Source organism: Rana temporaria, chromosome 5, assembly GCF_905171775.1.
Source record: "Rana temporaria chromosome 5, aRanTem1.1, whole genome shotgun sequence".
Taxonomy (NCBI): domain Eukaryota; kingdom Metazoa; phylum Chordata; class Amphibia; order Anura; family Ranidae; genus Rana; species Rana temporaria.
In genome coordinates, this window is record NC_053493.1 from 60,510,112 (window position 1) to 60,537,626 (window position 27,515).

General features: G+C 43.3%; 1 protein-coding gene across 2 annotated transcripts in view; it reads right to left on the reverse strand.

Annotated features, from left to right (window-relative positions):
• NRP1 (neuropilin 1) overlaps window positions 1–27,515 on the reverse strand; it is a 215,887-nt gene that overhangs the window by 6,267 nt on the left and 182,105 nt on the right. For both annotated transcript variants that reach the window (XM_040352638.1, XM_040352637.1), the window contains 3 exons: window positions 26,957–27,061; window positions 24,042–24,098; window positions 3,946–4,083 (listed from right to left, as the gene is read on the reverse strand). In XM_040352638.1, coding sequence (XP_040208572.1) covers window positions 3,946–4,083; window positions 24,042–24,098; window positions 26,957–27,061 — 300 coding nt within the window. The remainder of the gene's footprint in view (window positions 1–3,945; window positions 4,084–24,041; window positions 24,099–26,956; window positions 27,062–27,515) is intronic.

Consider the following 27,515-nt stretch of genomic DNA (forward strand, 5'->3'; position numbering starts at 1 on the left):
GGCAATTTCAATGGACATCTGTGAACGAACCCGCACAGAATTATCTCAAATCCCCCCAAAGTCGCTCTGAATTCTCTCAAATCACCCCTGAAGTCGTGTGAGTTCAGCTGAACACACAATATTTCAAACCCGCATTCAGTGTGAACCTAAGCTTATTGTCAACGCTAAATTGAACAAGCTGAAGTTAGAAGCTGATTGGTTTATATGCAGAGCTGCACCAGATTTTGCACTCTCCAGCTTTAGTAAATCAATCCCACTGTCTTTTTTGTGGACTTCAAATGTTGTGTCTTTTGTGGACTTTAATGGTGTCAGCACTGCCCAGTTATCTTTTGCCAAACGACTCAAAACTTCATCATATCCTGTTAATTTCTGTGTCACGCTCTCTCATCCTACCAACATGCTCCTTGTCAGCACATACACTGACAGGCTTCTTGCTCTCACACTCCAGTTTTGCTGTGCAAGGACTGAAAGAGGCTGATCCAGGTCAAATTCAGGTACTTACACTGCTTGCATTCGATAAATAAATGACATAATAATGTAGGTACTAATGTGTGAATTTTATACCTGTTCAGCTTTAAATTCTCAAGCAAGAATGGGAGACAGAAAGTGATAATGGATTATGGGAGCTAACATTCTCAATTTGTTTTAAAACCTGCAAGCCCCTGGTGTGTAGCTAAGGAACATGTAATAACTGCTGACGGGGCAGGCCAAATCCCAGCGCTAGAGGGAACCCGGAGCACCATTTTCCTGCAGGAAAGGTAGCTATTTTGACCTTTCTTTTATGTGTTCATCCATCCCAGCAAAAATACTAAAGATGTTTATATATATATATATATATATATATATATATATATATATACCCTCCTGAGTCCTGTCCCTGAGCTACTTACTTACTATATCAAAAATAAAATAAGAACTATGGCCCAGATTCACAGCGGAGATACGACGGAGTATCTCAGATACTCCATCGTATCTCTCAGAGTATCTATGCGACTGATTCATAGAACCAGTTACGCATAGATATCCCTAAGATCCGACAGGTGTAATTGTTTTACACTGTCGGATCTTAGGATGCAGTACCGCGGCCGCCGCTGGGGGGAGTTTGCGTCGTAAACCAGCGTCGGGTATGCAAATTAGGAGTTACGGCGATCCACGACGGTTTTTCGCGTTCGCTACGTCGCCGCTAGTCTAGTTTTCCGTCGCAAAGTTAGTCGTCGTTTTGGGTGCCCTAACTTTAGTCAGCAAACGTATTGCTGTCTAAAGTATGGCCGTCGTTCCCGCGTCGAAATTAAAAATTTCACGTCGTTTGCGTAACACGTCCGGGAATACGGAAGTACGCTACGCGCGTCGCCGTTCGAAAAAATGACGTCACTTCGCGCAAAGCACGGCGGGAGTTACGAAACGGAGCATGCGCAGTAGGTCCGGCGCGGGAGCGCGCCTAATTTAAATGGCACACGCCGGAGGCCGCCAGCGTAGGTTTTCATTGCAAGTGCTTTGTGAATCAGGCACTTGCGATGAAAACTTGCGGCGGTGTAACGTATCTACGATACGTTACGCCGCCGCACTTCTACGTGAATCTGGCCCTAATTTCTTACCCTCCTGAGTCCTGTCCCTGAGCTACTTACTTACTATATCAAAAATAAAATAAGAACTATGTTTTTTTGCATTATTTTGTATCCTAAATCATATTGCTAATTGCATATTGTACTTGTTTGAAGCCTAAATACTGAAATTTGCACTTAAAACTTTTTGTTTTACAAATTGTTTAACTTTTGGAAATGCCAGTAAAAACTTGTCTGTGCCAGTAAATTTTGGGTGGTTTGTCAGTAAATTTCAATCTGGTAGGTTGACAATACTGCTTGTTGTAAGGTAGATTTTGCAGCAAAACGAGAAAACTTCCTATTAGAAATATACCATAAATTAGTCATGTGACCTAGATTTCAGCGGCTCCGAGAGCTTTTCCTGCGATAACTGCATCGCTCTGCTCCTGATCAGCTGTGCGGAACAAAGCAGCAGGCTGTTTAATGCTCAGCTGCAGAGCTGCAGTCAGTTCACTGTCCAAGATGAAGAGAGGCTTGGCCGTTCAACTCGATTAGATCATGTTTTATTAGCGGCTCAATTCATCAAACACAATGTTAATTTTCTGCACGCTGCCCATCAAACAGCAGGGAGGAGAATACAAACAATGCTGTCGTGACTAAATTGATATAAATTTACCCTTTTAAACATGTACCCTTGTGTAACGCATTCACAGCTGAGAATGGGACTGCAATCTGTAGCACATCTTACTGGAATAATGTGAACAGGGAAACCTTTCGGTTTGGCTGCTTTTGTTGTTCTTACATAGGTAACACAATTTAATTTATCACAAGTGGTTAAGGCTTAACCCCAGACACACAATTGTTTAATTTAAATATATTCCTCAAAGGCCACAAGATATATCAATCTACTTTGTGTGTACTAAATTAGCCATGTAAATCCAGATATTTCCCTGTGGCCCCATTACTGTGCTGCACGTATCCTGTGCATAAGCAGAGCTGTAGGAGGCTGTCTGCAAAAAACAACAGGAGGGGGTAGAGCAGTGTCGACCCGTCCATACAGGTCACAGGGGTGCCGCCCCCCTAATCCATGCATCAGATTCCTAATCTACATGCAGGGTGCCGGACGCATGGATTCCAACTGGGCTTTTTTTTCTTAAGCACATGATTAGAACCTGAGGCTCTAATTGGCTTAAAAAAAAGGGTGGACTCGGGGGGCAGAGCACTGTGCGCTGAGCCCACCCAGTTGTGTGACAATAGCGAATTAATATTTGCTATTGTCTTCCTTATTCTCCTCCCGGCCAATCAGGAAGCAGGTCCTGTTCAGCCGGGAGGAGGAACAACCACTCGGCTCTTCCTTCCTCTGCCACCTAAGTTAGGCCCCTTTCACACTGGGGCGGGAGCTTTGCTTTACCGTGCTTTACTCATACATCCCAACTTTTCAACTTCAGAATGAGGGACAAATGAGCATACCACCCAAACTAAGTTGTTGAGCGGGGAGTGGTTCCGCGGATCAAAGTTGTTGAGCGGGGGGGGGGGGGGATTTTGTGGATCAGAGTTGTTGGAGTTGTTGAGAGCGGGGGGGGGGTACCGCGGATCAAAGTTGTTGACTGGGGGGGCCGGATCAGAGGTTGTTGAGCGGGGGGCGGGGCCGCAGATCAAAGTTGTTGAGCGGGGGGCGGGGCCGCAGATCAAAGGTGTTGAGCGGGGGGCGGGGCCGCAGATCAAAGTTGTTGAGCGGGCAATGCGTCTCTGCAGAAGCGCATTGCCGGCGTTATAGCCGCAGTGTCCCATTGATTTCAATGGGCAGGAGTGGTGAAGGAGCGGTATACACACCGCTCCAAAGATGCGGCTAGCAGGACTTTTTTTCCGTCCAGCCAGCGCACTGCTCCAGTGTGAAACACTGGAGAAACAGCGGCCGCTGTTTCAAGTCGGTTTGCAGGCGCTATTTTTAGTGCAATAGTGCCTGCAAACAGTGCCCCAGTGTGAAAGGCGCCTTAAGGTCAGGGGGGGTGGCAGTGGATTGTTGCCACGTTCTCATACGTCTTATACCAGGGGGGTTGCGGCAATCGCAGGAGTGACGACATTGAGGCTCCAGCCACTCGCTGGAGCTGCGATACCCGGAAGACATGTGAGGCAACATGTCAGCTACCTCGGGGTAGACTAGGTGAGTTACCGATGCCTCGTTCTAGGGTATTTCAGAATGAGCTAGTATGTGGTGCATACTAGCTCATTATGCCCTTTGCCTTACAGGTGACAAAAAAAATAAAACTATACAACCGCTTTAATGCAGAAAATGAAGCTGACACATACAATGCATTTTTTCCACTAGATGGCACTGTTACAACATCCAATCCAGAGCTGTTATACAATAGACATTCTGATATTGAAGAGGTTTTTGACCTACCTGTGTGATCCTGCACTGGGCCTGTTTTGCTGTTCACCAAAGTCCACTTGAAGCTCAAGGTGTGATCATGTTCCCATTGGCAAAATGTTTTCCGTAATCCCCAGCCAAATGTACAGTCCAGGTTGGTTTGCAACGAATCTGTGTAAACATAAAAAAAATGCGTTGTTTAACAAAAATCCCCCTTTGCTTTGTCTAGCAGTTGTACAGACAAAGGTAAGTATACAGATCTTTCTTCCACAAGGTAGTTGGTATAGTTTTATCAGCAGAAAGTTCACAGAAAGCGACACATCTAAGTATGCAGGCATCCAGGGTAAAGCTGTCCACATAGACCGTCCTCAGCACTGCCATGGTCATCATCCCTTCCACTGGTGGTTCAAGCCTCGCTCTCAGATCGCTCTACTGCAGGGTAGTCTTCCCGCTCACCATTGCAGACTCACAGCAGTGGGAGTCGGCAGTGCGGGGGATGGGCTATGTGGACTGCTTTACCCCAGATGCCTGCATACTTAGATGTGCCTCTTTTAATCATCAACCATGTGAGTTGCCATGTGAGTTGCTAAATATTGTACCTTCATTAAATGTAACCATATTGCTACACTTAGAGGTGCCTCTCTCCTCTTTTATACTCTGTAGCTCCTGCTGGCTTTTGCTTCTAATCCCCTTGGGGAGGCTTCCATTTGTGGATGGACATTTTATGGTTACACAACCTATCACATTGCTATAATCTTTTTTATATGGACTTTAAACTGAAGGACTTATGAATAAATGATTGCGGAACGAATCATTTGAGTTTCCATAATTTCTTATGGGGCAATGTTTACCCGCAAGTGCTTTGGATTAACAAGCATGTTTCCGGAGCGAATTATGCTCGCAATCCAAGGTTTTACCGTACCTGAAATAAATAAAATAAATACTGGTTGGGTGTCATATAGAAATCCTCCTCTAGATGTCACTGTGAACCCTTCATCCTCTACAAAGGCTCAATGCCAAGCCGAGCTAAGACCAAGGCACGTGTACAGCAAGGGAGCTGGTATTAGATGACATTATGAGATCCTATAAAATTGTGTGCTTTCTATTCCAAGCTCCCCAACAGCCTTACACAATGTAATTGCATTCTTCGTTTCCTTCTTTTTCTTTTTCCTAAAGGTTTAGGAAGATGAATTGAAGGATGTGTGAGACAGATAAAGCTAATCATGTTTATGTTTTTGACTTCTGCCGCCTGCTGCAAAAATCATGTCCCTAACATCCTCTCAATTCCCCGGCTGCTAGTTCTTTGCCCAAGGAAGGAAACACCCGCCTAGCAGAACAAAAAAATATTCTTCAGGAATTCTGCCACGGCTCACAACAAAGTCATATAAGGTCTTAGAAAGCAGACATCCTTCCCTCGCCGTTGCATATTTTTTTCTTGATACAATTGCCTTTATTTTCTTTTTCTGTAAGAGCGACATCCTCAAAAACAGGTCTCCGACTCTCTCAACGTCCCACCGCCCCACCGCAGACGGCTGTTGTAAATCCTACAGAGAAGCCGCCGGTAACGGCGTTTTTCATATCCGGCGCCCTGCGGTATCAATGCGTGAAGTGCAGTTCCTTTGAGTATTGTTGTGCTTGTGCCAGTACAACATGCCATTTATACACAAAACAATAAATAAAAATACTTTTTGATTTCCACATTGAAAGGAAGAAAAGACCATAGATGGATAGAAATTCAGGTGGTCCAGCAGGGACCAGGCACATTGTGATCCATCTATGGCTGTTCCTACTCGACAGAAGTCAATCTAACCATCAACTTTTGTTGAACAGGACTGTTGGAAAATTTTCATTTGATCAGCAGCTGCATCCAATTGGCTGCAGTGCTGATCAATGTATTCCCTGTTGTCAGAATATAATAGCACAGGATCCACTGGTGTGTTGAATCCATTTTTTTTTATCTATCAGCCCTATGGTAGCAGTTTATATTTACAAAAACTATTGAATTTCTTTGTTCTGTGTTCTGTGGTAGACCAGATTTAGTGAATGCAGGGTCCTGGGTTTAGTAACACTTTAAAGCAGGGGTGTCAAACTCAATTTCATTGTGGGCCGCATCAGCATTATGATTGCCCTCAAAAGGGCAAGTTGTATCTGTAAGATTATCTGTCCAGCGCATCCCCTCCCCTTACAATAGATGTCAAGAGCCACCCCCACCATCAGAAGTTGAGTCCCCCACCCTCCCTTACATCATAGTGTACCCCCCTTTCCTTATACTGCTGCGGGGAAGAAGATGGATGCATTGCTTGAAAGTAAGGGTCTGGAGGAGGACCAGAGGAGGGCTGGAGCTCTCCTGCAGCTGCAGGAGAGGTGCGAGGGCCACATAAAATGGTCTTTAGGGCCGGATTTGGCCCACGGGCCTTGTGTTTGACAACTGTACTTTAAAGTCTCGTTAACATAGGGCAAGGGTCTCCAAACATTCTAAACAAAGGGCCGGTTTATTGTCCCTCAGACTTTTGGAGGTCCGCACTTTGGCCAGTGGGAGTGAACATTTTCCTGGCATCAGTGGGAGTAAACATCTGGTAGTGGGGGAGGAATAGTGCCCCATTGCTAGAATCATAGGGAGGAATAGTGCCCTATTAGTGGTGTCAGTGGGAGAAATGGTGCTCCATTGTCGGTGTCAGATGGCAGAATAGTATCTCGTATCATTGGGAGGGATAGTGCTCCAAGGGCCGGATAAAGGCAAGCAAAGGGCCACATTCGGGCCGCAGTTTGGAGACCACTGACATAGGGCATAGTATAGCGTATGCCCATGCAAGGGCCATGTTTACCCGCAAGTGTTTCATGCATTCCCGTGCCGGTAGTTCCATTCATGCCAGTTGGGATGCAGTGGCCACATTGGACACACCTGCTGCTCCCAATTTGACATTTGTGTATGTCCCCAAATGCAGACATATTGCGTTCTGGGACCTGCACCCCCATGGATGTCAAATTGGGAGCAGCAGCTATGTCCGTGCAGCTGCTGCATCCCAATTGACATGAATGATACTGCCTGCATGGGGATTCACAGAACACTTGTGCATCCCCATGCGGGTAAACACAGACCTCAGACAAGGCATATAATACGCCCCCCATGTGAATGAGGCGTAACATATAAATAAAAAATACATTTTTGCACTAGCTATAATCAGGGATCCTCAAACTACGGCCCTCCAGCTGTTGTAGAACTACACATCCCATGAGGCATTGTAACACACTGACATTCACAGACATGACTAGGCATGATGGGAATTGTAGTTCCTGAACAACTGTAGGACTGTAGTTTGAAGACCCATGAGCTATATAATACATAAAAAAATCAGAAGTCTTCATTAACCACTTGCCGACCTCCTCATGTACATATACGTCAGCAGAATGGCACGGACAGGCACATGGGCGTACCTGTACGTGCTCTGATTGACGTGGGTCCGATCGGGACCCCTCCCCGGTACATGCGGCGGTCGGGTTCCCTCGGGGAGCAATCCGGAACGACGGCGCGGCTATTCGTTTATAGCCGCCTCGACGCGATCGCTCCCCGGAGCTAAAGAACGGGGAGAGCCGTATGTAAACACGGCTTCCCCCGTGCTTCACTGTGGTGGCGCATCGATCGAGTGATCCCTTTTTTTAGGGAGACTCGATCGATGATGTCAGTCCTACAGCCGCACCCCCCTACAGTTGTAAACACACACTAGGTGAACCCTAAATGTTACAGCGCCCCCTGTGTTTAACTCCCAAACTGCAACTGTCATTTTCACAATAAACAATGCAATTTTAATGCATATTTTGCTGTGAAAATGACAATGGTCCCAAAAATGTGTCAAAATTGTCCGAAGTGTCCGCCATAATGTCGCAGTCACGAAAAAAATCGCTGATCGCCGCCATTAGTAGTAAAAAAAATAAAAAAATAAAAATGCAATAAAACTATCCCCTATTTTGTAAACGCTATAAATTTTGCGCAAACCAACCGATAAACGATTATTTCGATTTTTTTTACCAAAAATAGGTAGAAGAATACGTATCGGCCTAAACTGAGGGAAAAAAAAATGTATATATGTTTTTGGGGGATATTTATTATAGCAAAAAGTAAAAAATATTGCATTTTTTTCAAAATTGTCACTCTATTTTTGTTTATAGCGCAAAAAATAAAAACCGCAGATGTGATCAAATACCACCAAAAGAAAGCTCTATTTGTGGGGAAAAAAGGACGCCAATTTTGTTTGGGAGCCACGTCGCACGACCGCGCAATTGTCTGTTAAAGCGACGCAGTCCCGAACTGTAAAAACACCTTGGGTCTTTAGGCAGCATATTGGTCCGGTCCTTAAGTGGTTAAAAATTGTAAAGAAAAAAAAATTGAATGATTTGGTGATTTTTACTTGCTGAAGGCCAATTATTAATAATAAAGTACAGATGTGGAGGAGATTGTGTTGCCTGTTCCAATGTACACCAATAAAAGTGACAGTTGGAATATAATTGGGGTTGTTGTAGGCAATGCCGAGTCCTTTCTTCTAGTTTCTATCAGTGATTTCCAGGGTCTGGCGGTGCGGCTCCCGTCACATTATCAGTCTCTATTTTTATTCCCCCCGTCGCCTGTTTCCATTCCTGGAAAGGCTGCAGATTTCTCGTGTCCTGTGACTACTATCAGGTGGAGATGAAGCCGGCGTGTGTGTCTAGTGGCATCTTGTGACTGTGCCAGGGAAATTACTGGTTGGAGGAGCTCTGGGGAAATTCACTGAGATTTCCTCTTTTATAATGCACTCTTTAATAGCTGTGAAGCCATGAATGAAGCCGCCTAGTAGTAATAAGGGATAGTTAATGGCTTCTGCTTTCAGTAAGAGGGGATGATTAGCGGTATAATGTTGCGGTTGTCGTGGCGACAGCAGCACTTGAATTTTTTTTGGAGCTCCACTTTCTAGAGTATCCGCGTTCTGTCGCACTTTCATCCTCCTCCTCGTGTTTATAATAAGTGGGGGTGCAGAAGAGTTCCATCAGGGTGGAAACAAGCGCGGCACGGACGGTCATAAAGAATCAAGAGAGCTGGATGGATAAAACACTACAAAGCAATGTAACCCACAGCAACCAATTATATTTCTGAGACCAGATTAGGAAATGGCCACCTCTCCTTGGTTTTATGGAATACTACCCTGTGCACGTTGCTCCTTGCATTGCTGAATAAACCTAATGATATTATTTATATTTTTAATATTACACTTACATATCCCATACCCATAGGGATGAACAGTAAAGATTCAGCCCAGTATATAATTCCCTGGACCAATATTTATAGTAGCTCAACAATGTTCTAACAGCTACTCAATGACCACAACATACAGGGATATACAATGTAGTATACACACACACACACACACACACACACACACACACACACATAGGTTGGACTTGTATCTTTTTTCATCCTCACCTGCTATGTAACTATGAATTTTACAATTTTTTTTAGTTTAATTTTACAGCAAGGCATGCTGTGAATGATATCTGTCACAGTTGCTTGTTCTGTCAGCAGTACTGTCAAGCCATCAAATGGCTGGAGTAATGACTGATCACATGTGCAGCACCATGGCAACTGCAAATTAAAAAGAGGCTAAGATGGCAGCTTTGTTGACTGTAATGTCGCGTACATGCGATCGGTCAAACCGATGACAATGGTCTGATGGACCGTTTTCATCGGACCAAACCGATCGTGTGTGGGCCCCATCGGTTATTTATCCATAGGTTAAAAAAAAAGCAATCTTGTTTTAAATTTAACCCATGGACGCCTAACCGATAGAACAAAACCGATCGTTTGTAGGCACGTCCATCGGTTAAAAATCCACGCATGCTCAGAATCAAGTCGACGCATGCTTGGAAGCATTGAACTTTGTTTTTTTCAGCACGTCGTTGTGTTTTACGTCACTGCTTTCTGACACGATTGTTTTTTTAACCGATGGTGTGTAGGCACGACTGATCATCAGTCAGCTTCATCGGTTAACAAATGACAATGGTCCTTCAGACCGTTCTTATCGGATGGACCGATCGTGTGTACAGGGCATAAGACCCCTTTCACACTGAGCCGCCCATAGCGTCGGCGGTAAAATGTTTCTAATTTTACCGCTGACGCTATGGGTGGATTTGCGGCGCATTTCGGGCATTAGCAGGGCGCATTTAACCCCCGGCTAGCGGCCGAGAAAGGGTTAAAACCGCCCGCAATGCGCATTGCAGGCAGTATAGCCGCGCTATCCCATTAATTTCAATGGGCAGCAGCGGTGGAGGAGCGGTATACACACCGCTCCTTCACCGCTCCAAAGATGCAGCTAGCAGGACTTTTTTTACCGTCCTGCTAGCGCAACGCTCCAGCGTGAAAGCCCAGCACTTTAAGGGCGGATTGCAAGCGCTATTTTTAACGCTATAGCGCCTGCAATACACCCTCAGTGTGAAAGGGGTCTTAAGAAGGGGAAGAGGAGGGTTCAGTTCCACTTTATAGTGGATGGTCACATCTTGACATACTTTTACTACAGTCATGTGTCTTACCAATCCCCCGGCTTTCAGTTAATAGCAAAACAAATGTAATGGGAGGTACCTGTTTCTGTCCTTGCCCAATTAAAAAGTCCCAAGGGCATTTTTGTTTTCTGAGTAACTTATATAGTGCTAACAAATGCGAACTGAATCGCCTGAATTCGCATGAATCAAACTGAATCGCCTCAAGGCGCTTTTGTCCAGCTTGCCCAAGGTCCTTCAGAGGACATGAGTTTTTTCCTGATGGTTTTCTTCCATGCGGATGTTTGTTGTCACTGGCTGAAGAAGGAACCAATGAGTTGTTCCGAAACGCGTCCCGCCTCTATGACACACTTCCTGCCCTCTTCCTGGTTGTGTTCCATGCTGGTTTTTGTCTCGCTTCCTCTGACATCATCCCCAGGCTCCATCACCATTGAGTTTTCTAAACACTCACAGCACAAATTGGCTGTTATTCTGTGAACTTCCCTGGAAGCTTTATCATCAGACTGGGACTGCCCTGCCACTGGAACATCTTCTGGACACACTTACCTGCTACATGCCTGCTTCATCCACCATCTTGTAAGTGTTTTTAACCCCTTTAGGGGATATTAAAAGTTTTATATTTCTGCACTTAGAGGCGCCTTGTTTGTTTTTCTGTTTCCATAGCCTGTTGTGTGCTTGCCCTATATAATGTCTCCCCCGCCCAAAGTCTCCGGGGATGTTATGCATCGCAGGAGACGTTGTAGAACACATTGCATATGTGCTAGAAAACATGCTACTAGGACCCAGAAGAGACCACCGGCCATCTGATGATGTTGTGAAGAAGAGGATGGTGCAACCTGGAGCGCGGCGGTGGCTTTCGGAAGATCACAGTAGCACAGCGCTGGATTTGCTGGGCATAAAGATGCATAAACCGACTATCCTCAGAAGTCTTTGACCATCCTAATTTAATTTAGCAGTGCACACCACTAACACATTATTGTAGACTTACCTGTCAAGTGAAGCCCCCCAGCGCTGTGCTGTCTCTGCTCCCAGCTCTTTCATCCTTACCTGGTCTTTCTTCTGGGTTCACACTCTCTGACTGTTTGAATGGACAGGTCACGATGACGTCACCCCCGCTCACGATCGAGGCAAGGCGCTCTCTGCATTCTTGGCACACTCTGGGTGCCCTGAATGCAGAGCATGTGAGTGTGCAGTGATGTAATTGGCTGCAGCTGTGATTATCTCATAAATGGTGCGAGTTTATGAGATCATCACTGTACCTACAAATAAGACTTATTACAAACGTATCTGTAGGTACAAGTGAAATGAGAGGTATTACCGCTTTAACACAGGGGGGTGAAGTTCCTTTTTAGTTCTGTTTATTAGCTGAGATTCAGTCTACAGAAAATGGCAAACAGAGCGAACTATCTGTCAGAGATGACTCACATCGGATTAGTCAGAACTGTCTTACAAGACGCAGATAAAATAATTAATAATGTATAATGCTGAACTTCATAGCTGCACTTTCTCAGAGAACAAAGTGAATAACAGCGGCATTTGAAACCAATACACCAATAAAAAATAAAAATCGCACATTCCTCACATAATGCTATAATGTGTGTTCTGTCAGCTAGGAACCCATCGTGCTGATAAAGCGCCTGTGATCTGAGCCGCGTTCACTGACTCAATGAATGTAGCTCATACTATACAAAACAGGTCCCAGGGGTGAGTGCAAGTCACCAATGGTGATCTTTTATTCTCTAAGACCCCTTTCACACTGGAGCATATTGCAGGCGCAAAATAGCGCCTGCAATCCGCCCTTAACCACTTCAGTCCCGGACCATTTTGCTGGTCAATGACCGGGCCACTTTTTGCGATTCGGCACTGTGTCGCTTTAACTGACAATTGCGCAGACGTGGCTCCCAAACAAAATTGGCGTCCTTTTTTCCCCACAAAAAGAGCTTTCTTTTGGTGGTATTTGATCACCTCTGTGGTTTTTATTTTTTGTGCTATATGTGGTTTAAACGTTGTTTACATATGCGGGTGCTATCTACGTATGCGTTCGCTTCTGCGTGAGAGCTCGGGCGGGGCAGTTTAATTACTTTTTTTTATTCTTTATTTTATTTAAATTTTAAAAATGTTACACTTTCCCTTCATTTTTTTTTATCACTTTTATTGCTATTACAAGGAATGTAAACATCCCTTGTGATGGGAATAGTGCGTGACAGGTCCTTTATATGGAGAGAGTTGGGTCTATAAGACCCCACATCTCTCCTCCAGGCTGGAAAGACTGAGATAAAAAAAGAAAAGAAGGATCTCAGGCTTTCCTGCCTTGTCCCCGGGTTTCTTTACTTCCGCCGGCCCAGACGTGACAACATAACGTCGCGCCTGGGCCTCCAAGAGTCATAGAGATTGCCGGGGACCATCTGTCGCTCGGTTTTCTCTATGGCTTCCTTCCAGCGCTGGCAGAAGCACCGGAGGGTGGCGGCCACTATGATTGTTCTTATGGTGCCGCCCAGTGTCATCTTTATATCATCATGGGCCCCTGGACAAAGTAATTCGCTGGGGCCCCTACGAGTCTGCATCAGTACCCCCCTTACATCATGTTTCCCTATCACTGTGCTCATATACATCAGGTGTCCCCATACACCAGGTTCCCCCATCACAGTGCCCCATACATCAGAGTTGTGCACCCCTTGTACTCACAGATGCTGTTCCTACCTACAATGAAGGCAGCTCCTTCTTCCTCTCTCATGCAATGAGACTGAGGGGAGTTCTCGGTCTTCTGCCCCCTACAGGAGGAAGGAGAAAGCTGAATCCTCTCTCAAGCAGAAGCCAGCCGCTGCTCCTTCTGACAGGAGTGACATTGCAGCTACTCCTGTCAAAGAAGAGCGACCCGGGCAGCCAAAAGCCAACACAGCACCCGCCCCCCCCCCCACCTTATCCATGCCCTGATCATGGGCCTCCCATGCACCTGGGGACCCTTGGCAGTGTCCAAGTGTGCCCATTTATTAAGACAGCCCTGGTGCCGGCCTAAAAAAATGATATCTGGATGATGCATCATTCAGATATCACCACTGCGGTATGGAAGTAGTTAGAGAATCACTAAATCAAAAATGAAAAAGTTCTTATTTGAAAGAACTACTAATAACACTGGCCCTGTGCATGTTACAATACACAGACCTACAGACAAGCTGACATTTGTGGCATTTATATGATTTGTTATGCAGTACATAATGTATCGCCATTGACATGCAATCTGTACAGACTACACTGGATGTAGATAGCTACAATGGATCAGTCTTTCTGACAAATGCCACAGATATCAGATTCCCGGACTGGGCTCCGATACATACTTGTGATACTGAAAAGCCTTTTTTTAGATTTTTTTTTTCTTTTACTTTTGAATACCTTTTTAGAGTAGATTAGACTTTCCTTTAGAAAGAGCGGACAGTGATAAAGGTTAAATAGCGCTCTATAGAAATCCATTCAAATAACATTCGCTTTTTAAATGTCTACCGAATAAATTATTCAGTTCAAAATGTCAACCGGTTATATTTCTAGACATAAAGACATTTCTTCTACACAAGGATATGCACTAGACAAGAGCACATAGTTGTGTTTGGAATCACGTAACTTCTACATTGGTAGCGCAAACATTTACAGAGCAGTCAGCGGCCTGACCTTGTGCTGGGGATAGAATCACATGAGATTCCAGGAACACGCAGGCTACAGCCAGGACAGGCAGCCTGACTTCTCATGGAAAGCTACAAGTGAAATGAAGAGAAGGTTTACGTGTCTAAGGGCTTTCAGAGTTATGTGTCTGACATTGCTAGGTCACTTTGTGAGTTTAAAGTAACTCGATCTCCATTTCAAAGTTATTCAGCATATATAATAAGGTGAGCATATACTGTAAATACAAAATATATACTAGGGATGCACCGATACCAGTATCAGTACTCATCCAAAAGCTCCCGATACCGAAATCGATACTTTGCTGTGCGATAGGCATCAATACAAAATGAATGGGCGCAAATCACATTGCAAAGAATCGCATGCAATTTGAACAGGAATGCGGTGCGATTCCTGTCCAAATTGCATGTGATTTCCCCCACCCAGTGCCAATCCTGACCTCCCTGGGGCCCTAAGCAAAATTACATGTCACTATAAAGTTGAGAAGTGGGGGGGGGGGGCTGCTGAAAATGACATGTCACATTAAAGTTGAGAAGAGAGGGGGGGTGTTCTGCTGTCGGAAATGACATCTTACATTAAAGTGAGAAGCGGCGCGGGGTGCCGACTTCTTACCTCTTCTCCCATGCAGCCAGCAAGTTGAGAAGCGGGGTGAGGGGCCGAAAATGACTTACCAGATGGGGCCTCTAGTAATTTGGGGGGCCCTCCGCAGCTTTGCGGGGCGCTAAGCGGCTTGCATAGTGAGCCTATAGGGCGAATCGGCCCTGCCCCCACCACTCCTGTGTGTGTGTATGTATAGAAAGAAACCCACTAATTCGGGGTACTTCGTCGCAGTAAGTGGGCTTAGCACTATATGACCATATAGTGTGACCAAACCCCTGTATTTATGAATATGTTATGGCGGTTTTTAACTAGAGGAGATGTAGGGGTGGTATGTGACATCACTTATCCTTCAGCCCTGTGAGCACCTCCAATGGCCCTGATTTGCAATCATCGGCGGACCGGGGAACACCTCTTTAAATTATTTTACATGTGGCCAAATATGTACTGTGAGTTCTAATGCCGCGTTTTTCGTGTTGTAAAAAATGACATTTTTAATGGTCTAGAAAAAACAAAGTTTTTTTCAACCCGATTGTTAAAACGGCCTTGCCTACACACGATCGTGAAAAAAAAAATGCTCTAGCAAAGCGCGGTGATGTACAACACGTACAACGGCACTATAAAGGTGAAGTTCCATTCAGATGGCGCCACCCTTGGGGCTGCTTTTGCTGATTTTGTGTTAGTAAAAGACGATTTTCGCTTTTCAGTCTGTTACAGCGTGATGAATGTGCTTACTCCATTACGAACGCTAGTTTTACCAGAACGAGCGCTCCCATCTCATAACTTGCTTCTGAGCATGCACGTTTTTTTCACTTCATTAAAGCCCACACACGACCATTTTATATGAAGTTTAAAGCGACAACGTTAAAAACGTTGTGAAAAATTAGAGCATGTTCTAAATTTTTAATGACCATTTTTTACATCGTGAAAAATGCTCTGGAGCCCACACACAATTGTTTTTAATGACATAAAAAAAAAACTCATTTTTTACAACCCGAAAAACGGTTGTGTGTACACGGCATAACATTTTTTAAACTGCCCACTAGATGGCGCTTTTCCCTTTCTAAAAACACACAACCACACAGGGTTTGATTTACTAAAGGCAAATAGACTGTGCAGTTTGCAAAGTGCACAGTCTATTTGTCTTTAGTGAATCAACCCCTGAGTGCTCTTAATTCAGACAAACACACTTTAGAGGGATATGCTTTTTTCATATTTTATCTCTAAGGTTTACAACCATTTTAATGCCCACTGAGGTAGTAAAGTGGCACAGTCTTTGGAAAGCCAAATTCCTGACCCATTTCTCTGTTCCTCTGCTGAATTCAGGAGCCAAACCTGTGTAAGTTCCGTGTCAGAGCTTACACAGAGTTGATCACACTCCCACTCAGATGACATCGTTTAAGACTGCTCATCCCTGAGAACTGCATCATGGGGCAAGGTCACACGCTACCCCATACCAGGAAGTATCAGGTGTTTTGAGAGGGCAACGAAGAAGCAGAGAGTAGGTGAGGATAAATGGGACAGACGAGCAAGAGACTCTAAATGGGCAAAGTAATAGCAGAGTCTTTTTAATGCTGTGGCCTGCTAGCCAATTATTAACAGTATGTGACCACTGTTCTTAGGATATGTCTTTCTGGGTAAGTCTAATCAGCTAGGACCCAAAAATGTGAGAATATGGAGAAGAACCGAAGAAAAATAGTACAATAACTATCTCAAAGGGGCAGTAATGTATTTAGGTTTTGTGCTGCCCTAGACCTGACTAAACTTGTGCACCACCTTATTTAAATATGACCCACCCCTTCCTGTCAAGGCCACACCCCTTTTTGTTTAAGACCCACTTTGACATTTTCGAGTGGGGACACTAGTTCTTAGGGCCTGGGGGGAGGCATTGGATTCCCTTAACTTGCATAGTTTTCCTCTCACTTCCTGTTTGGCTATGGGGCAGGAAGTGAAGGTAAATCTCTGCAACGGGATGGTAAAAAATCAATTGACAGGGGCTATAACCCTCCCTTACTCTATCCAAATAAAAATAAAAAAGTGTGGCCTATAGTTCTACTTTAAGCACACATTTCTGATAATTTTATGGAGAGGACTAAGAAGATATAACCATGCCAATGGTGCAGCAGAAAACATACAGCACAGTGAGGAAGTTTTGTGGTCCAGGATGATAAGTCAAAATTAGAAGCAGCTTACGTTACACTAACAGTGTAGTGCAAGCCGGCGGGACTCCTTCCGTGCTTCCCCCCTGCAAAGTGCTGCCCTAGGCCTGGGCCTTGTTGGTCTAGGCCAGGATACAGCGTTGGAAAGGGGTAGTATACTGTAAATCTATATCCACTGTGTAAGTTCCCCTGTTTAGGACCTTATTGGTACATGAAAATATTTGAGCACCCCCTTTAACTGGTAGATGTTTTTCAGGAGGCTCATACTGAACATCCTCATCGCATCACACCCCTTAAACTGGTATATATTAGTTTTTCTTATGATAAAGTCTCTTGCTAAGTGCTCTGTGATCAGTGAGACATCTGTTTTGTGAACGATGACAGCTGCATAAACCTAATAGAAGAAAAGTATCTCAGAATGTCAATACCGCATTGGAACAGAAGAAGCCATGTCTGACTTGGTTAACAAGAATGATAGCTGTCTCTATGTGTCTTATCTTAGGGTTTTGACTGATAAAAAATGCAGAAGATTTCGGATACACATAAAAAAACAACAGCTGCGGGCTAAAGTATGGAACCTTCAGAAGCTGTTAAGTTGAGCATATGCTTGGTTATAATTTTCTCTTAAAATGGATGTGAAAAGCAGAATTGTGCTTTGCTATAGAACGTATGACTGAAGTAGAAGAGGCAATGTTTTAATCATTGCATACATTATGTGATAGTGAAAACACATCATTGAAGGAGCTGCAATCATCCGGCCATTTTCTAAGAATGTCTGGCATGGTAAAAGAGAAAACAAGCTGCGGAATGACGTATGGAGCTGCAGTGGTTCAATTCCTCGATAGCCGTTAAATCAATTCATAATATATTTACAGTGCATAAAGCAAATGCCAAATAACCTAAAGGAGTCAACTGTTTAATCATACAGCTACGTAATAAATGTATTGAAAATGCTCCTGTGATGTCTGAAGAACACATTTGTGGCTTGGAGGTCACATTGGAAGTCTACATATGTTTACAAAGAGGTGTAATTTTTGGGCTTCTGCCATGTACAGAAAGAATTTGTGGCCTTTGCCACAGCTCCTGGTATTAGCCTAGCCTTCAATGGAGTTAGGAGTCAGACAGATGGACAGTGAAAGAGGGGTTGATGAACAGGGACTGCCAAAGGTCCAACTCCAACCAAACAAGGAACACCCAAGATGGCCATGCATATTTAACACCTTGTGATCTGAAAATTGAAGGCGCTTGATGAAAAATTGCCAGCCAACCAACACCTGCATCCAATTAGATGCAACCACTTTTTGGACCTTCTGAAAAACCCAGGCTCTGACTTTAAGTGAAATTATGAATCAGACAGATGGACAGTGAAAAGGAGACGGCCAAAGGTCCAACTCAAAGCAAGTAAGGAACACTAAAGCTGGCCATACACCTCCAACACCCTGAACTGAAAATTGAAGGATCCAGGTTTAAAACTCCTGTTCAGTCCTGTGGAGCTGAATGAGAGAAATCCTGGAGTGTATGTCCACCTTAATGGTTATTAGAGGTAGGAAGAAAGAATAGGGGCCATGCAGAGCTCCATAGGTAATCAAACCTCAGAGAGTACAGAAGGAAGCAAACATTACAGACAGCATGTCGAGACCCTTAGCAAATGTCACAGATGGAAAGCAGCAAAAGCAAAGGAGGACCCGAGAACAAGGATCCAAATGAAAAAAGACAAATCAGAAAAATTCTGTAGTTGCTGCTCTATATGAAAGAGTCATCTGAAAGTGATATTTATGAATAGGTGGAGCGTGATAGGCTGAGTCAGCTCTTGGCTTCTTATAAGTCTTGGATACTCTGACAACAAAATCCCTCTTGCTTAATTTCCTTTCCTATCCATTGGAAATATGGATAGGAATTCCCCTCCACCTTTGCATATTCTAGCTCCTTCTGTTACAGTCTCCAAATTGTAATATAACTAAATACATTATTTATTACAGGTACTTATATAACGCCATCAATTTACACAGCGCTTTACATATATATATTGTACATTCACAAGAGTCCTTACGCAGCTTACAATTTAAGGTACCTGATGCACATATACTATGGCAAATTTAGACAGGAGCCAATTAAACTTTTAGCATGTTTTTGGATCGTGGAAGGAAACCGGAGTACCCAGAGGAAACCCACGCATGTATAGGGAGAATATGCAAACTCCATGCAGGTAGTCCTGTTGTTGGGATTTAAACAAATGACCCTAGTGCTGCCAGGCATAAATGAAAACCACTTAGCCACTGTGGATTCATATTTACCTGTTTTATATTATAATATAATAGAAGGAGCTAGAAAAGCAAAATATAACTATAACTCCATACTGCAATATAAAAAAATAATGTGACAAGGAAGTGACATCACTGACCCATCCAGTGTCCGATACCAGCCGACACTGAAGCCTCGTACACACGACTGCCAGGAGAGCTTTTGGCCGGGTAAACCGGACTTGTGTATGCTTCCACGCAGTTTTCCCTGACGGGAATCCCGGCGGGAAAATACAGAACCTGCTCTCTATTTTCCCCTTCGGGATTCTCTGCGTTTTTTTTCCACCAGATCTACTACTTACCTGTGGGAAACACTGCGAGGCAGTGCCGATGGCGCATACTCACGGCCGGGATTCCCGGCCAAAGCTCCATGGCAGTTTTCCTGTCAGGTTCTCGGCTTTCCCCTCAGTTTTCTTGGCGGACTTTTTACTGCCGAGAAAACCGAGCGTGTGTACAGGGCTTAGGGGTTGTATTGCTAGCTGTAATGACGGAAAGAGCAGTGTGACAATGCTGGCACAAGGGGACCCATGGGCATAAACACTGTCACTGTGCCCTGAATGTAGTAGTAAATCACCCTTTTTGTTTTTAAACCTGCAAGGCAAAAATATAATGTGTTAGTATGTATGGCATACTAGCACATTATGTGAAACTTACAAAGATATTTACTGTACCTATCGGTAAGACTTAATAACCTATAGGTAAAAATTAACCAATAGACACCAGTAGAATTCTCATTTTGGGAACAGCCGTTTGATTTTCTAATGGTTAGTGGGCTCAAATCAATTACCCTTTTTTTTTTGCCAGAACTGAAGACAAAATTTAAAGGAGCAGGATGGAAAATGTTTCCCTCAATGAATGAAATTTTAACTGTGAATTTGGTTTTCATTCAGGAAATTTTTTATTTATTGTAATGAAGCCTGTTCCATATGTCTGTGATTTCATTCAAATAGCAGGTCTCCTTGAAATTTTAGGACCTTTATACAAAAATAGTTGGCCAGATGGCAAGAAAGAATGTTCTGATAAATTATTTTTCTGAATTTCTGTAAGAACGTTCAACTAAAGTTAAGTATCACCAGCTTAACTCTCCATCATCTATCAAAATCTAAGGAGTAGACTGATCCTTTTACTGTCGGTTGACCCTACTAGATCTCTATAAGACTGTGAACTTTTAACTTGTTAATATGTACTCCTCTTGGGTCAATGGTTGCAGCTCCATGAGAGTAAACCTTGTAAACAGAGTTAAACAAGCTCTCATACAAAGGAGTGACACTCAATGTACAGCTGGTGTAAACACCGGCATTTAATATCTACATGGCATCTGTTCTCTTAAATAAGAGCCTTATTATTTTTCCTGCAAAGTAAGCCATTGATCTTCACTCATATCCCTTCCTTTTTATTTAATTAAGTTTGCAAATAAGAAAGCAATGGATGTAAATGTGTAGCTGTGAATAGACTCGTTAAGGCGGCTTGATGTAAATTGTGTTCTGCTTAGTATTCACACAAACAAGGCGCATTCCTTTGCTCACCATGGAGAATTTACATGCGGATAAAAAGACAAAATATATTTATGGAGAGATCAGGAACAGATGCGAAGGAACGGAGCTCCAGGAGCCATAGGTCTGCGCTACATTGTTCGGTCTCCATCGTGGAGACAATATGGCCATGTCACTATTAATGGAAAAAACTGACCTACATCTAACTAATGTCAGTCGTGTTGTAAAGGGTATGTAGTCCCTAACAATGAACATCTATTGTCTGGTCCCTTTTCGATCTGCTTAATATACCATTGAAAGCGTTTGGTTACATCTTCTTGATAAGAGCAAAAAAATGCTCGCTGTTCCTGCCAGATATCTTGTGAGCTGATAAGGTCCTGAGCTCCCTGCCTGTGCTGCACTCTTATTAGTTACATTGTTCCCAGCTATCCCTGAGTACTACTGAACTCATTTCAACTGTGTTATGGAGAAGAGGCAAGGAGGAGGTTATCGTAGCCCTATGCTGGTGTGACAACGTTGCTTTTTTATGTATTCAGTATGCAGTCCAACATTCCAGGACTGGTAAATGGCAGAATCACCAGGTAAAAATAAAGGATACAAGGCCTTAAAGTGTCATTAAAGGTTCCACCTTAAAAAAAAAAAAAATGTCACACATGCTCTGTGTTTTGCCGATCCTCCTCTTCTCAGATCCCCCACTGGCGCTCCTGGCTCCCCCCCCTTGACAAGTGCTCCCAATAGAAAGCCACTTGCTATGGTGCGTGCTCGCTCTCTAGCTCAGCTCTATGCGTCCATATGATGCATAAAATCGTGGCTTGGCCCACCCCTTGCTCTCTCCTCATTGGCTCACTGGCTGTGATTGACAGCAATGCTTCTGTTCCAGTCAATGAGGAGAGGGAGTCCCGGGATAGCCGAAGGTCTTGTTCACATCGCTGGATCAAGAGGGTTCTCAGGTGAGTATCAGGAGGGCTGTGGGCAGGGCTGTCTTAATGAGAGGGCACACCTGGGCACTGTCCAGGGGCCCCAGCTGCATGGGGGGGCCTCTGCACTTTCCCCAAAGTAGCTTGTCCTTGAGCCCTTGCTGCCCCGAAATTTGGGGCACCAAGATGGCACTGAGAGTGATAGATGCACAGGGGAGGCAGTCTGCCTCCTACCTACTTGATGTCTGTTTACCTGCACTGTCATCATTGTAGGAGCCCCAGAGCATTACTTTGCCCAGGGGCCCATGATGCTATTAAGACTGCCCTGGCATAAAATACATGAAGGTAAAAAACCTTCAGCCTTTACAACCACTTTAAAAAGAATGAAAACAAATACAGCCACTACATGGTAAGCTGCAATATATAATATTTTTGTTGCTGTATTTTGCTACACTTTGGGGTGCATTCACACCTGGGAATGCACCCCAAATGCACCTTGTTCATTCCCTGACTTGTTCATTCTCCGACTAAGTTGGGGTAGGCGGTACACTTTGGTGGGGGTGGGTCTGGTGGTCAGCCCGCCCTGTGACCTTTGACCTCTGGGAACCCGCCTTCTGACCTTTGGGGGAGGTCCCTGTTCCAATTCCTGAGTCCTAGCCATATTCTTCAATGGGAAACCCTAACCCCCTAATCCCCTAACCCTAACCCCCTAATCCTAACACCCTAACCCTAACCCCTAACCTCAACCCTAACCCCAAGCCCAACCCCAACCCCAACCCCAACCCTAACCCGTGCTCCAAGGTTCCCATGATTTGCTGTGGGAGACAGACCCTTTGAAAGCAATGGGAGGCTGCCACAGCTAATCACAGCCCCTTACATGTCTCTCCTGCAGCAATCACATGCAAGTAATTGGCCCTGGATGCAGGCAGTCCAGGGCCACACGTGAGTGATCAGGCAGTCTGTGTCCAGGGCTCAGCACTTACATGTGATCACTACATGAGTGGTTACATGCGAGTGGCCACGATTAGCTGCGGGAGCAGGAAGCTCCTTATTGCCTTTAATGGGGCTGCATCCCTCAGCTAATTGCGGGAACAATACCATTCAGGAAAATGGTCATGTTCAATTTCCCATACATGAATTCAATTAAACATTCACATTGTTAATATTGTATTTGTATATATACACATCAAATTTATCAGTCATTTAAGTCTAAGGAAGTCTCATTCTTCCCATGTTATTTGAGCAAAGTGTAGGCCATGTCTGAACTTTGATCAAGCTAAGTGCTTTGTGGTCTTGCCGAAGTTCTGGCTTCAATACTTTCTATGTCATTGACCCCAGGACAAGCATAGGGATATGGACGTTTCTCCAAATTTCATTGCTTGTTTTAGATTCAGACATATTGAAGCAAGAAACAGGCAGTAAAATAGAATTTTTAAAAAAAGGCCAGCAATAACACCCCCGCATTTCTTTCATTGTAGGTGTACTTGATGGCTATAATGTATTTTAATGGGATTTATGGACTGGAAGTCAAGTGACTGAGAAACATCTCTCTCAGGACTAGATTTTATTTCTTGGAAGTATTTAGATTGGATAGGTTCCTGAAACCTTTCCTTACAAATCTGTTTGCCACAAAGCAATATATGTATAGGAAAAGTCTCAGTTGGAAGCTGACATCCAGCTTTCTGGTTGTGCATTAGTTGATGGGTCTATTCAGATTCACTTCAAGCGATGTCATTGCCCTTGGACTAGAAGTCTGAGAATGGCAGTCTTCATCTGATGGGAATTTTTCTTTATGACAGGTTCCCAAGGTAACCCCAAGACAAACCCTTTTTGTGTTTTGGAGTGGAAAATGGATGAAGAGTCTTGTCTCTTTATCCCTGTTGGTGAACATTTTTCTCACTCCCCGTACTGATGACTTTCTGCTACACCTGACAATGTAGTGACAAAAAGCCAGGAAACATCTCAGAGGAACTAACCCTTACACACTCTCAGATGTGTATTTATAAAAACATTTCAGTGCTATTCATCCTATCAAACTGCATGTACATTTGTTTTGTATGAATTGGGGCAAAATCAAATGTTATTAGGTTAATCTCTTTCCAGGTAGTGTTTCCCTCATTAATGCAGAATAGAGTGAATCAGGAAAATACTGTATTATGCCCTCTTGATAGAGCTGATGATCATAGGAAAAAAATAATTACTTACAATATTCATCAGCTCCATCTAATGGCCATAGTGCAGTATTTTCCAGAATCACTGCATTCTGTATGAATGAGGAACAATCAATCCGGATAGAACATAGTATAATAACATTTTCTCTTGTCTCTATTTACACAGGGAGTAGGTGCACACAATTTCATAGGATGAATAGCTCTGAAACTTTTTTTTTTTTAAATACACCTTTTAGTGTTTATGCTTAATATATGGCACAGGTTGCAGGTGGTAATAAAAGGCAAAGTGTAAGTTTACCTGTTTCTGTGATGTCTTCAGTGGTTGGTGCCTCTGTGCTCTGAATTGTGGTTCCACCTAAAAATACATCAAATTTAAAGTTAACATTGTCATATACTGTATAAAATAAGTATTTTTTTCTCTTTTGTGAAGGAATCTGAAATCTTGTTGCTTCCCGCATTACATATATGTGTGGCAGCAAAATGATAGGCTTTAATTCCGTACATGTGCTTCAAGGGGCGGCCAATGCTCTGTGAAGAGAGCTTGCTCACTGTGAATTCCCAGCACAGAGACCAAACTATTGTAGACAACCAAACCACTAATGATCAGTAGCTGGTGGGACTGGCTCCCAATCATGTGATCACTGTGACAGCCAATCACAATGGTCAATAGATTGCAGATCCTTTCCAAATCCCGAGGTGCAAGGATCCTATTGAGGGGACACTGGGGCAGGCCAGAAAGGAGTTAGGGCAAACTATGTTTTTGATCAATATTATTCCAATTTTTGTTCATAGTCTGATCTTGGAGATCGTTTTCTCATTACTTAATAAAAAAAATGTCATACATTTTACAGATAAACATTTATTACATGGGACCTCCTGGACTAGCTCAAAGTCTGCACGCTTGTCAACTTCCTTTGTCTTCACGATCGACTTTCTAGACAGCAGATTGTTTTAATTGCCGGTAACCACTCCTTGTGAACTTTTAGGCCATATGCTTATGTTGAACCGTCCAGTTTGCAAAGTTTATTTTTTATCTTTGCAAAAATGTGAAGCTCAGGTCAATCCTTGGGTTTTAAACTAAATCCTATTCACAATCCCATAATGGCCAAATATGTTATTTTCCTCCTCTACAAACGCACCCCTGATCGTGTAAAAGGTCTAAGCTGACTGTAATAGTCTTTGATGTAAAATCAAACTGGCATCAATTAAAATAAGATTCACACTTAGGGCGCTGGAAACAATTACAAGGCCTTGTGTCACTCATATGTTCTCTATTAATTTTATAACCTACATGGACTAAAATATCCCAAATGATCTGAGCCTGACTATCATATTACCTATGAATGGCAGTTTTCTTAAGTTGTTGAAAATATTAACAGGTGTAATATATCTCGGAGCAATCGAAGCAATTATTGGATTATTGGTTTTACAACAGTTCTGGGAAACACTTCTGGGAAACCGGTCTCTTCTACTCCGTTGTCCATCTAGGTTTAACATAATGAACTTTCAAGGCAGCAAAGAAAAGAAGTTTTTAATGAGCCGGTAATTACTGGGTATGAAAAAAAAAAGTCCATTCTTGCAGTACCATGGTGATACTTAATAAGGAACATGTGGCTTAGCTTCACACTATTAAATGGCTCTTATTAAATTCTGGGGAGCTATGTATATTTTCCACTAAGATTGTTCGCTTTAAAGATGTTGATTCCTTAACAATGAAAAGTTAAAATGATTAAAGAGTGAAATTCTAAACCATTATTTAGTGGACCGCTGGAGCTCAGCAACTCCACAACAAACTTCAATTGAGTTTTACTGGAAATACAAAGCTTGTTTTAATGAAATGCTTGGGGTAGGCTGATTATAACCATCCTGGGGTCCACAAATATATTTTTCCCAGCATTCAACAAGTTAAGACTTGTAAAAGACCAAGCAGGTGATGTGTTAACAAGGTGTAAACTTTTTATGGTTTGAAGCCAAAAAGGATAACTGGTCAGCACAGTTCCTTCCTAGTTTATAGTAGGGCTTTTTATCAACTTGTGAAGCACATACTGCACTGCAAGCAACCATAGCAGCTTAGAAAGATGAGGTTCTAAAACGTATTTACAAAAAACTCAATAACCATAAACTTTGGCTAAACCAGAGATTACCTGGCCATGTCTGTAGCTACCCATTCCCTTTGCTTTACAGGCCTAACCCATGTCTGTAGCTACCCATTCCATTTGCTTTACAGGCCTAATCCATGTCTGTAGCTACCCATTCTCTTTGCTTTACAGGCCTAATCCATGTCTGTAGCTACCCATTCTCTTAGCTACCAGTCTCCACTGGTAGAATTTAAACAAAAAAGTTATTTTTGGAATGTTTGTTTGATATTCCTAAACTTTCGGTTTACTGTCCTTAAAACTTTAGGAGGGCTGGACTGTGGCCAATGGGAGGAATAGTGCCCTATTGTTGGTGTCAGGTCAATGAGAAGAATAGTGCCCCGTCATTGGTATCAATGGGATGAATAGTGTGCTATAATTGGTGTCAGTTTGAAGACCCAATGTCGGTGTCAGTGGCAGGAACTATGGCCCACTTTTGACACTGCTGACAGTGGGGGGAAAAATGCCCCAAGGGCCGAAAAAAAGCAAGCATCTGGCCCCATGCCGCAGTTTGGACATCACTGTTGTAATGGTTAGTGGGGTCAAAACAATGTTTTTTTATCAACCATAGTGACATAAAAATTTGAAGGAGCAGGATGAGAACATGTTCTCAAACAATTCTAACTGTGGAGTTGGTGTTCGTTTAGGGAAAAATTGTACATATTGTAATAAAACCTGTTTACTACATCAAGGATTCCATTCACATAGCAGAACATTTTAAGGGCTTTCGAATTATTCAACTCTATGATGGCAAAAAAGAATGTTCCAGGAATGTTCTGATAGGAATTTTCATACGTACATTCATATTAAATTCTATGGCCAGCTTTAGGGAAGCACTGATGCCTGAAAGTAACAGGATTGCACAATGACAAGCCTGAAACGTCTGGCCCACTATACACTACATATATCAACCAATGAAATCCCTCTTTTAATATCTGCAGTAAAGCATCAACAACTAAAACAGGCATGATTAGAAGCCATATCAAAAGCTGAATGAGCTCTTCTAGAGGTCCATCCTCTTATTGCCTGGCATACAAAATAATTATACATGGATTTATAAAGTGGATCACAGGCTCACCTGCTTGTTTGTAGTCTTCGCTTGTCCCGCTGTGGCAGGGAATCAGCTCATCGTCACATTCATCTTCAGCTCCCATCTTTGGGGTGGTGGGAGTGGAGGTTGGCGCTGTAAAGTTATATAAAAAATAAGATTCTGTTCTAGTCATATCACAATCTTCTCAGCAGTAACAGATTTTCCAAAGTCGCCCAGTGGCCAAAAGAGTGAGGCTTTCTCAAAGAGCAGTTGCGTTTTTTTAACATGCAGTACTTTTTTTCTGCTCTCTGTGTCTTTTTATTAAAGTGGTTGTAAACACAAGTCATTAAATTTGACCTAAGCACGTACATCTGTAGTGCTTACTAATCTCTCTTCAAAGCTCTAAATGCTGTTTCTTTCTGTTGCTCCGTTCTTCTGTTATCAGCAGAGGCACTTCTGACAAGTCCCCCCGACACAGGAGATAACAGCAGCTGGAAATTTGTGTCAGGGAGGGAGCTTAGAGGTAGATAAGAAGAGAGCCTGTCTATTCACAGGACAGCTCTGCACGTTCCTTCATTCATCTGCCTATGTGGGGTGGGGGTGTGTG